At 40.7% G+C, this 12812-nt stretch overlaps 1 protein-coding gene across 2 annotated transcripts in view; it reads left to right on the forward strand.

Moving 5' to 3' along the window:
• The window catches only part of LOC105493389 (N-alpha-acetyltransferase 25, NatB auxiliary subunit), an 85749-nt gene that overhangs the window by 19664 nt on the left and 53273 nt on the right, over positions 1-12812 (forward strand). Inside the window, exons 4-7 of one of the 2 annotated variants that reach the window (XM_011760983.3) lie at positions 1837-1955; positions 9136-9210; positions 11171-11278; positions 11646-11724. In XM_011760983.3, coding sequence (XP_011759285.1) covers positions 1837-1955; positions 9136-9210; positions 11171-11278; positions 11646-11724 — 381 coding nt within the window. The remainder of the gene's footprint in view (positions 1-1836; positions 1956-9135; positions 9211-11170; positions 11279-11645; positions 11725-12812) is intronic. The other variant, XM_071071046.1, reaches the window with a different exon arrangement.

Raw genomic sequence — 12812 nt, forward strand, 5'->3', positions numbered from 1 at the left:
TTCTTTAAATGTTTATTACATTTATTTCTCTTAGTAATACATTATTTTGCTTAATTTTAAAATTTTGTTAGTGTATCTGTACTGTATATGTTCTGTGACTTGCATTTGTCATCTAGTAGCCAAGTGGCTATAGTTAATCCATTTTCACTACCACAAAATATTTCACTGGGTAACTACATTACAATATCTAGGAGTGGAATTTTCAAGTCATGGGGTATGTGTATGTTTAGCATAAAGCAAGATAATGTCAACTTCTTTTATAAATAGAATATCAGTTTTTGAGTTCTGATTGCTTACATGCTTGTCAACACTTGGTATGCTTTGTCTCTTCATTCATTCAAATAGCTCAGATTGTAACATTTGGTATTTGTAACCTTAAACATTGTTGCCAATTTCTTTTGAGAGGGGGTTTTGCTGTGTTGCCCAGGCTAGTTTTGAACTCTTTAGGCTGAGCCATCTGCCTGCCTCAGCCTCCCAAAGTGCTGGGATTATAGGCACAAGGCACTGTGCTCAGCTTCAATTTTGTTTTTAATTTTTACAAAAGATAAAACTTAAGAGTTGAGGTATTATATCTGAATATTTACAGATTATGTTGGTTTAGGGATATGGATTCTTCTCCAGTGTTTTAAAAAAATCATTTACTCCACAGATATTGGTGGCATGTTTCTCTATAACTGCTATTCTATCAGAGTCAAAGATAAAAAATGCACTTTCAGCTGGGCGCGGTGGCTCACGCCTGTAATCCCAGTACTATGGGAGGCTGAGATGGGCAGATCACCTGAGGTCGGGAGTTTGAGACCAGCCTGACCAACATGGAGAAACCCTGTCTCTACTAAAAATTCAAAATTAGCCGGGCATGGTGATGCATGCCTGTAATCCCAGTTACTTGGGAGGCTGAGGCAGGAGAATCACTCGAACCTGGGAGGCGGAGGTTGCGGTGAGCCAAGATTGCGCCATTACACTCCAGCCTGGGTAACGAGCAAAACTCCATCTCAAAAAAAAAAAAAAAAAAAAAGCACTTTCTGCTGTCATGTCACTCATTGTCTATAAGGGGAAATAGATCACTAGACAGTATACTACATTATGTGTTAATAAATGCTACAGTACAGCCTGGGCAACATGGCGAAACACTGTCTCTACAAAAAATAAGTCAGTTGTGGTGGTATGTGCCTTCAGAACCAGCTATTGGGAGGCTGAGGTTGGAGAATCACCTGAGCTTGAAAGGTCAAGGCTGCAGTGAGCCGTGATTGTGCCATTGCACTCCAGCCTGGGCAACAGAGTGAGACCCTGTCTCCAAAAAAAAAAAAAAAAAAAAAAAAAGCTACAATATACTTATTTATATAAGATTCCAAGATGGCAGAAGGAGGCAGTAGTCAAATTGCAGTGGAGGAGCAGAGATGGTGTTCAGAGAAAGTTTACAGTTCAACTTACATTTGAATTGGGTCTTGGCTGATGTTCACTAAGATAAAAGAGAGGAAAGGAGAATTCAGGCAGAGGGAAGAGTGTAGAGGCATAGAGGTATGCATGATACATCCCAGAGAATCTGGTGGAACTACAAATAGTTTGTGGCTACATGATAAAGTGCTGAGGGAAAGAGGAGACAGGGGCCAGATCCTATAAGGTCTTATATGTTGTAAATGCTATGAGGAGACTTGACCTATTCCATGCTTCATTTAAACACCACATAACCGAGAGATGAATGATGATTGGATGAGGCCAAGCAGATACTTCTTCTATAATGATAGGAGACATCTATTTCTGCCAGATAGGAAGAACATTAAATGCCATTAGAATTTTCTTGAAGTATAACTTGAATCTTATTTCTCTTTATCTTAGCGGAGTTAGTTACAAAACTTTATGAGGCAGCTGTGAAGAAAGTTCCCAATAGTGAGGAGTATCACTCTCACCTCTTCATGGCCTATGCCAGAGTGGGTGAATACAAGAAAATGCAACAGGTAATTTGATCCCCAAACCTACTGGGCTATGGGATTTACTATTAGAAGTAAAAGTCTCTTTCGTGTGAGTTAACTGCGCTGGGTGTGTGTGTGTAGAATTGAATTTATGGATTTTTTTTGTGTGGAGGTCAGTCAGTTGTTTTCCTTATGTGTTTAAAGTTGAACTGTTTTTCAAGATCTTTAAATGTTTTATTTGGGAATAAGTTGATTGTTCTTTTGTGGCCTGATGTTATGTTTTGTTTGGTTTTGGTAATTCAGCTTCAGATTGTCCCACTGCATCAGATTGCTGTTAAATTTTTAGAAAATGGGCAGATATACCAGAGCAAAAAATGAACAACTATGGAAAGAGTAAATTTAAAGGTTACATCTAATTTGTAAATTTAAACTGTTGATAGCCTGCTAAGATTTTTAAATCCACCAAGGGAAGAATCCCTGTTGCCTGACATGTTTCTTTTTTAATTTTTTTTTTTTTTGAGACGGAGTCTCGCTCTGTCGCCCGGGCTGGAGTGCAGTGGCCAGATCTCAGCTCACTGCAAGCTCCGCCTCCCGGATTTACGCCATTCTCCTGCCTCAGCCTCCCGAGTAGCTGGGATTACAGGCGCCTGCCACCTCGCCCGGCTAGTTTTTTTGTATTTTTTAGTAGAGACGGGGTTTCACCGGGTTAGCCAGGATGGTCTCGATCTCCTGACCTCGTGATCCGCCCGTCTCGGCCTCCCAAAGTGCTGGGATTACAGGCTTGAGCCACCGCGCCCGGCCTCTGACATGTTTCTTTTTAAATTTATTTTTTGTTTTTTTTTTGTTTTTGGTTTAAGGCAGGTTATTTGGCCGCTACCATATTTTAGGTATTCTTTACATACATCTGAAGGAGCCTCATTTGAACACATTTAAATTAGGTTGCGGGTAAAGCTAACATCTCAGAGAAATGAAATCAGAACTATTAAGTCCATAAATGGCTATGATGTCAAGCTAGTATTTTTCTTTTTCTTCTTTTTTTGAGATGGGATTTTTCTGTTGTTACCCAGGCTGGAGTGCAATGGTGCGATCTCGGCTCACTGCAACCTCTGCCTCCTGGGTTCAACGATTCTCCTGCCTCAGCCTCCTGAGTAGCTGGGATTACATGCATGCGCCACCACTCCCGGCTAATTTTGTATTTTTAGTAGAGACAGGGTTTCTCCATGTTGGTCAGGCTGGTCTCGAACTCCCAACCTCAGGTGATCTGCCCGCCTTGGCCTCTCAAAGTGGTGGGATTACAGGCGTGAGCCACCACACCTAGCCCAAGCTAGTACTTCTTTAGAAATGCTTTCTTTGTGGGTATAATATCTTCTGAAGGCAAAATGTTTTGTGTTTTCATCTTATTCTTTACATTAAATATCAAGTTACAACAATAGATAATTTGGGCAGGGTGGCAGATACTATATTAATATAAATATAAATTCTTAAAATCAGTCTCTGTATTTTAAGTTTATGCAAGTTTTAACATTGGAGAATTTTTTTTTTTTTTTCTCTCTTGTGATGGAGTCTTGCTCTGTTGCCCAGGCTGGAGTGCAGTGGCACGATCTTGGCTCACTGCAACTTCTGCCTCCCAGGTTCAAGCGATTCTCCTGCCTGAGCCTCCCAAGTAGCTGGGATTACAGGTGCACACCACCACACCCGGCTAATTTTTGTGTTTTTAGTAGAGGTGAGGTTTCACCATGTTGGCCAGGCTGGTCTCAAACTCCTCACCTCGAGTGATCCGCCCACCTTGGCCTCCCAAAGTGCTGGGATTACAGACGTGAGCCAGTGCGCTCAACTGGAGAAATTTTTTGAGGGATCCCAATGTAATTATTTAATAACATTTTATTAATTTATTTACGGAAAGGTATTTAGACATTATAATTTTTAAAAATGTAAAATGGCTATGGGTGTGTATTTATATATAAATATAAATATATATATATATATATATTTTTTGGAGACAGTCTGGCTCTGTCATCCAGGCTGGAATCCAGTGATACGATCTCGTCTCACTGCAACCTTCATCTCCTGGGTTCAAGCGATTCTTCTGCCTCAGCCTCCCGAGTACTGGGACTACAGGTGCACGTCACCACACCCGGCTAATTTTTGTATTTTTAATAGAGATGGTGTTTCACCATATTGGCCAGGCTGGTCTCGAACTCATGACCTCATGATCTGCCCACCTCAGCCTCCCAAAGTGCTGGGATTACAGGCGTGAGCCACCGTGCCCAGCCATAAAATGGGTATATTTTTTTAAATTGGCAATGCTAACATATATACATATAAATCCTTAATATCATTTTTATTTGTAAGATTATGTTTTTTTTGTTTGTTTTGTTTTTTGAGACGGAGTCTTGCTCTGTTGCCCAGGCTGGAGTGTAGTGGCCGGATCTCAGCTCACTGCAAGCTCTGCCTCCCGGGTTCACGCCATTCTCCTGCCTCAGCCTCCGGAGTAGCTGGGACTACAGGCGCCTGTCACCTTGCCCGGCTAGTTTTTTTGTATTTTTTAGTAGAGACGGGGTTTCACTGTGTTAGCCAGGATGGTCTCGATCTCCTGACCTCGTGATCCGCCCGTCTCGGGCTCCCAAAGTGCTGGGATTACAGACTTGAGCCACCGCGCCCGGCCTAAGATTATGTTTTAAGCAAAGTGTATTAAATATTCATTCAGAAGGACAGAGTAAAAGAAGTTATAGTTCATCCCTATGGTACATAAAATGCATTCCCCCATCTCTCCAAATAATACTGGGTGTCTTTATATGGTTGACATAGAAAGATGTTCCCAGTATATGTTAATTGAGACAAGCAATGGCCTTCTCTTCCCATTCTTCTCATGTTGTCCTCAAAAAGGATATACTTCTTTTCTTTCTTTTTCTTTTTTTGAGATAGACTCTCTCTGTCGCCTAGGCTGGAGTGCTGTGGTGTAATCTCAGCTTAACTGCAAACTCTGCCTCCTGGGTTCAAGTGATTCTCCCACCTCTGCCTCCCAAGTAGCTGGGATTACAGGTGCCTGCCACCACACCTGGCTAATTTTTTTTTTGTTGTTGAGATGAAGCCTCACTCTCTGTTGCCCAGGCTGGAGTGCAGTGGCGTGATCTCGGCTCACTGCAACCTCCGCCTCCTGGGTTCAAGCGATTCTCCTGCCTCAGCCTCCTGAGTAGCTGGGGTTGCAGGTGCACACCGCCATGCCCAGCTAATTTTTGTATTTTTAGTAGAGACGGAGTTTCACCATATTGGTCAGGCTGGTCTCAAACTCGTGACCTAGTGACCCACCTGCCTCAGCCTCCCAAAGTGCTGGGATTACAGGCGTGAGCCACTGCACTCGGCTAACTTCTGCATTTTTAATAGAGACGGGCTTTCACCATATTGGCTGGGCTGGTCTCAAACTCCTGATGTCAAGTGATCTACCTGCCTCAGCTTCCCAAAAGTGTTGGGATTACAGGTGTAAGCCACTGCACCTGGCTAATTTTTATTTATTTACTTATTGAGTCTCGCTCTGTCTCCAGACTGGAGTGCAGTGGTGCGATCTTGGCTCACTACAACCTCGCCTCCTGGGTTCGAGAGATCCTCCTGTCTCAGCCTCCTGAGTAGCTGGGACTACAGGTGCGCGCCACTATGCCCAGCTAATTTTTTGTATTTTTAGTAGAGACAGGGTTTCACCATGCTGGCCAGGCTGGTCTCCATCTCTTGACCTCATGATCCGCCCACCTTGGCCTCCCAAAGTGCTGGGATTACAGGCTTGAGCCACTGCACCCTGCCTGCGCCTGGCTAATTTTTATACTGTTGCTGCTTAAGGAAGTTACAGTTTCTTAGCTTAAGTATGTTTATTTTGAGTGTGGAATGTCAGTTTGAGGTATTTCACAAATTTAATGTCATATTTCATATGGATAAAGGTTTTTGTTTGATTTGCTGATTGTTGATTTTCCATTGCCTAGAATAGCATCTGCACATTAATTTGTTAAGCAAATACAGTTTGTATAAACTGGTGGAGGTAGGAGGGAGGGAAACTTAAGAGCTTCTGCTGCCCCAAATAACATTTCTGGCTGGTGATTCTGAAACCACCATAAATGAAGAGTAGCTAGTTTTTCATATGGTGATAAGGTTTTTCTTTTCCTGTAAATGACATTCTCATTCTGCGTCACCAACTTAGATTCATGTTTTTAAACTTGTCTGTCATCAAAAATTTTGTTTTAGCAGATTATCAGAGCCTGCAAGGTCATAGGGTATGGACATGAAATTTTTGCCTTGCATTTTATATTAATTCATATTCTAATGTTACATATTTTTATCTCTGTATGTCTTATAAAAATGTTTTCCCATATTCTCAAGTAAAATGGATTTCTTAACTTTTATTTATTTTTAAACATTTATTCATTTTTTGTAGAGATGAGATTTCACTATGTTTCCCAGACTGGTCTTGAACTGCTGGGTTCAAGCAATCCTCCTGCCTTGGCTTCCCAAAGTGCAGGGATTACAGGCATGAGCCACTGTACCCAGCCAGTTTTCTAACTCAAAGAAAAAATTATTATTTTTTATTTTGTTTGTAAAGTCTTCCCAGGGATCAGTTGAATTTCCTAACATTTTTCATTTTATACCTGTGGAGTATATGTACCCCAGTGTTAGAAGCAGGAGCCTCAAGCCATCTTCGACTCTCCTATCCTTTATGTCCTTGTTGTCTCTAGATCATCTTCATTCTACTGCTGCTGTATCTTTTTTTTTTTGACATGGGGTTTCACTCTTGTCGCCCAGGCTGGAGTTCAGTGGTGCAATTCCGGCCTACTGCAACCTCCTCCTCCTGGGTTCAAGCGATTCTCCTGCCTCAGCCCCCTGAGTAGCTGAGATTACAGGCACCCACCTCCATGCCCAGCTAATTTTCATATTTTTAGTAGAGACAGAGTTTCACCATCACTTTTTCTTTTACCTTAACTTTATTGGCCAAGCTGGTCTCGAACTCCTGACCTCAGGTAATCCTCCTGCCTCGGCCTCCCAAAGTGTTGGGATTATAGGCGTGAGCTATGGTGCCCGGCATCTGCTGTATCTTTCCAGGTTTCTTTTCTGTTTGATCTACCCCATCCTGGTTTTGTGCCTCATCACCTCACCTTTTCTTTCTTCCTACTTTGTCTCTTCACAGTACTGCTAAGATACTATTCCTAGAAGAGTATAGATTTATATATATCACTTCTCTATTCTGTATAGGCTCCTTTTTTAACACCTTACAACAAAAGTACCTTGGCCTATCTTTCAACACTTTTCCTACTACTCTGAATTGTTTTAGCCAGATATCCTACTTGTTTTTATCAGCATATATCCCTTAACTTTCTTGAATGTTTTTTGTTCAGACTCATTTTTCTCCTACTTTGAGGTGATTCATTTACCCATTCACTGCAAATATTTGTAGTTTTATATGTATCGTTACCACACCCCCGCACCCCGCCGCCATGTTCTGTTTGACCTTCAAAGTCATCTGAAAGATGGCTACCTTGGAGGGGCTTTAATTATAACGTTCTCCTCTCTACTTTCCCTTAAGGAAGGAAGAGGTAAGAAAATGAACAACTTTGCCTTCCTTGGAAAAACCCTAGCATGGTGTTTTATATAGGACATTTATTTTTATATTTTACTTTTATCATTTTGATTTTGAGACAGAGTCTCTGTTGCCCTCGCTGGAGTGCAGTGGTGTGATCACAGCTCACTGCAGCCTCGATCTCCCTGGGCTCAGGTGATCTTCCCACCTTAGCCCCTCACCAGTAGCTGGGACCACAGGTGCTTGCCACCACGCTGGTTAATGTGTGTGTGTGTGTGTGTGTGTGTGTGTGTGTGTATGTAAGATTTAAAATGTTGCCCAGGTGCTTGCCACCACGCTGGTTAACGTGTGTGTGTGTGTGTGTGTGTGTGTGTGTGTGTGTGTGTGTGTGTGTATGTAAGATTTAAAATGTTGCCCAGGCTAGTCTCAAACTCCTTGAGCTCAAATGATCCTCCTGTCTCAGCTTCCCAAAATGTTGGGATTACAGGCATGAGTCATCATGGCTGGCCTAGGACATTTATTTTTTATTATTATTTATTTTTTGGAGACAGAGTCTCACTCTGTTGCCCACGCTAGAGTGCAGTGGCGCAATATCTGGTCACTGCAACCTCCACCTCCCAGGTTCAAGGGATTCTCTATCTTAGCCTCCCGAGTAGCTTGGATTACAGGTCCCTGCTGCCACATCCAGCTAATTTTTGTATTTTTAGTAGAGATGGAGTTTTTCCATGTTGGCTCGCCTGGTCTCGAACTCCTGACCTCAGGTGATCTGCCAGCCTCGGCCTCCCAAAGTGCTGGGATTACAGGCATGAGCCACTGTGCCTGGCCCAGGACATTTATTTTAAATGCTAAATACATTTCAGTCATTTATGTATTTGTTTTCTCCCTCGCTTTTAAATGGCTTTGGGACAGGGACTCGATCTTTGAATCTTTGTTGGGAATAGATAGTTTCTTCTACTTCATAGGAGCTCCATTAGATTGGCAGTAATTTTGGAACTAGATTGGCAGTAGGCAAAAGATTAAAAAACATATGAAAATTACTTGATGGAGTTTTTAGCGTCAATTACTAGTTGGCTAATTATGGATACAGTCTAAATTATGCTTGAATAGGTCTATTCTTTTTTAAAAGCATGTTCTTGCTTTTAAGTATTTGCATATTATACATTTTATAATGAAAGATTTTAGTTCTAATTATTGGAATCTTGAAGTAACCATATTATTTTCCTAAGAAGAATTTTTGAATTATGGCATAGTAATCTTTTCTGATATTGAAGTTTAAGTGTATTCTCTGGGCTTGTTTATTTGTTTTTACTAATAACTGGTTAGTATGGTATCTTCAGTAAAGTTTATTGATGTATATAGTACACTTACAAGCCAAATTTTGTGTTTGCTTTGTAGTTTGCTAGAACTATATTGGATTGCAGTGTATTCTGGAAATATCGGACTTTAATTTTAGAAAATTCTGGTTCAGAAATTGAAGTGTCACTCATAACATGAATATTCACCTTTGTGATTACTACTATTGCTATAGCCATCAAGTCACTAGGCATTTACTAACTGGAATATGTAAATATATTGCTGTTCTCCCAATAAATTTTTTGTCATGTGTCTAGATCATTAATCCCCCTCTGTATGGTGTTTCTAAATAAAATATTTATGGTTCTCTTTTAGGCTGGCATGGCTCTATATAAGATTGTCCCCAAAAATCCCTACTACTTTTGGTCTGTGATGAGCTTAATTATGCAAGTGAGTATGGCATTCAGAATGGGATTGAGGTTTGGTTTTATTTTTTATATAGTCATTGTCCTCAATGTGTCTTCTGAACTTTTTTTTTTTTGAGACAGGGTCACGCTGTCACCCAGGCAGGAGTGCAGTGGTGCAATCAATCATAACTCACTGCTGCCTTGACCTCCTAGGCTCAAATAGTCCCTCTACCTCAACCTCCCAAGTATCTGGGACTACAGGTGCATACCACCTTGCCTGGCTAATTAAAACAAAATTCTTTTTTTTGGTCAGATGTGGTGGGTCACACCTGTAATCCCAGCACTTTGGGAGGCCGAGGTGGGTGGATCATGAGGTCAGGAAATCGAGACCATCCTGACCAACATGGTAAAACCCCATCTCTACTAAAAATATAAAAATTAGCTGGGCGTGGTGGCACGTGCCTGTAATCGCAGCTACTCTGGAGGCTGAGGCAGAAGGATCACTTGAACTTGGGAGGTGGAGGTTGCAGTGAGATGAGATTGTACCACTGGATTCCAGCTTGGGCGACAGTGAGACTGTTCAAGACCAGGCTGGTCTTGAACTCCTGGCCTCAAGCAATCAATCCTCCTGCCTCAGCCTCCCAAAGTGCTGGGATTACAGGCATCAGCCTCTGCATCTGACTGTGAACATTTTGCCTAATGTGTTGCAGCATGTCAGACAGGGAGTTTGTGTTGTCAGTTGACTTAAGTTAGGGATTTTGAGTATTGTTTATGAGTTGGTATATCAGTTTATTTGTGGGTAGCATGGACTGTATTTCCCCTGAATCTCTGATCTATTGCTGGGTTGCTTGATCAAGCATGAGCCTTGAAATGTTTGATATTACAACTTGATGTTTGCCTTTAAGACAACATTGCTGGTTAGTTAATGGCTCATTGAACTGGGTGGCCTTCTTTTATCACTTCTCCTTTCTGAGCCTCAGTTTGCTCTTTTGCAGAAAGGAGACACTTCTCTCCCAGGGACCAAAGTGAGATTCTGTATAGGAGAGGATGGGGAGGAAGGATTTAAAAGTAGTGATTAAGAGCAGATGTTATGGGGTCAGACAGGTCTGCTTTCATACGTTAGCTTTACCACATGTCTGGTAAAGCTGTTTGGGAAATCTCTTAACTTTAATTTTTTTTTTTTTTCTCTTGTCCAAACTGGAGTGCATGGCACAATGCACCTCCTGGGTTCAAGTGATTCTCATGCCTCAGCCTCCCGAGTAGCTAGGATTACAATCATGCACCACCACACACACCCAGCTAATTTTAAAATTTTTTTTCAGTAGAGATGGGGGTTTTGCCATGTTGTCCAGGCTGGTCTCAAAACTTCTGGCCTCAAGGGATCCACCTGTCTCAGCCTCCCAGAGTGTTAAGTTTACAGTCATGAGCCACCACACCTGGCCTAACCTTAGTTTCTTTGTAAAATAAGCTTAACATCTACTTTGAAAGGTTGTTTACAAGGGTTAAGTGATCTGTGAGCAGATTCTGACGTTATTAACTTTATGAATTTCATGTGTTAATTTTTGTTACCAATTTAAGGTAACTAGCTACTAGTAAACTGTGTAATGAAAGGAATTGGCATTTCTCTTGCAGTATGTGAACATCTCAAAGATACCTGGAAGGCTTTCCTCTTCAAATACCTGATAATACTCATAAATAATAAACAGTATAGGCATGCTGCCTCTTTATATTCTTTTAGAAAAATGTATAAATAACCGACTTAAATGCTAGGTTGTATTGTGGAAGCTCAGTATTTCAAGAACACATAGGATAATGAATCTTTAGCAGAGAAATCTTTTGTAAAACAAACCACTCTGTAATGTGCCTCCTTGGCAGGGAATTCATATTAGATCTGATATTTGACATGATGGATTGATAATTATGTGCCCAATTAACGGTAATGTTACTATCAATAGCGCAAGCAGGGGAGAAATTAGAATGAAACGTTATTTTTCTTCTTTCAGTCTATATCGGCACAGGATGAAAACCTCTCAAAAACAATGTTTCTGCCCCTTGCTGAGAGAATGGTAGAAAAAATGGTGAAAGAGGACAAGATAGAAGCTGAGGCTGAAGTGAGTATTTTAAGCCCACTTTTGTGTTCTCATTTTTTTGCTGGTGCTACAATATTATGTTATAATACTATAAACTGTTGTTTTGTTCCAGTTTGATAGCTGGGTCCTCACTCTTGGCCTTTGGGTAAATGTGAAGCCCTCAGCTTGGGTCTAATCACTGAGCTGTTTCTAGCAAGTACTCTAGGCTGAGATGTATATAGATGGGAGAGAGATAGATGGAGAAGATCCTGTTACCTTTTTCTTACTGTCAGTTTCATCTCATTTGAAGACATGCTCTATTAAATAACTTTTTAAAAACCTATAAATGACTATCTCTTTATTATTGAAAAGTTTCAGAGGTTGCACTTCTTGTTTTTTTTTCTGTAAGGTTGAACTTTATTATATGATCCTGGAACGTTTGGGAAAGTACCAGGAGGCCTTGGATGTCATCAGAGGGAAATTAGGAGGTAATTTTTAAAAATTTTCTTAAAGCTTTTTTTTTTTCTTATTTAAACATGAAAAATGTTTATCGTAGAAAATTTCCACATAAGGATATAAAGACATAAACACTTTTGATCATTTTGTTATATTCTTCCAGACTTTTCTGTATGTTGTAAATTTATTTTTAAAAATGTTTTTACTTGAAAATAACAGATTCAGAAACTTCAAGGAATGTGAAAGGTTATGCTTCAGATCTCTAGCCCTCTTCCCATAGGTTTTCCTCCAGTTATACTTTATATTCTTCGAGAGATTCATCTTCTCCACTTTTTTTTTTTTCTTAAACACGAATGAAAACATAGTATGCCTGGCTCATAGAATAATCTTATTCAGTTAGTGCAATGTTTTTATTAAAAAAATTTTTTTCTTTAAAAATTTTAAATTAATGCCCCTCTAGTTAGGATTTGTACTCTGTAGATACCACAAACATTCCTTCTTTATTTACATTTTTCTCCTATGAAGGCATTTGAGTTCGTGAACTCTGCTCTGCATACTCTTATACCCATTATTTATTTTTATTATTTGTTGATTTATTTTAAAGAGATGAGGGCTCACTGTGTTGCCGAGGCTGGGAACTCCTGGGCTCAAGCAATTCTCCCATCTCAGCCTCCCAAGTAACTAGGACTAGGGGCACACACCACCACACTGGGCTCCATTGTTTCTTTTTTTTTTTTTTTTTTTTTTTTTGGAGGCAGAGTCTCGCTCTGTGGCCAGGCTGGAGTGTAGTGGCGTAATCTCAGCTCACTGCAACCTCCGCCTCCTGGGTTCAAGCGATTCTTCTGCCTCAGCCTCCTGAGTAGCTGGGATTACAGGCATGCACCACCACGCCCAGCTAATTTTTGTATTTTTAGTAGAGACGGGGTTTCACAATGTTGACCAGGCTGGTCTCAAACTCCTGATCTCAAGTGATCTGCCTGCCTCGGCCTCCCAAAGTGCTGGGATTATAGGTGTGAGCCACCACACCTGGCCTCCATTATTTTATTATTATTTTAACTAAATTGTATTTCCTAGAGATAAAGTTCACTACCTCACTCTCTTTAATGACTGTCCAGTGTTC

Source organism: Macaca nemestrina, chromosome 10, assembly GCF_043159975.1.
Source record: "Macaca nemestrina isolate mMacNem1 chromosome 10, mMacNem.hap1, whole genome shotgun sequence".
Lineage (NCBI taxonomy): Eukaryota > Metazoa > Chordata > Mammalia > Primates > Cercopithecidae > Macaca > Macaca nemestrina.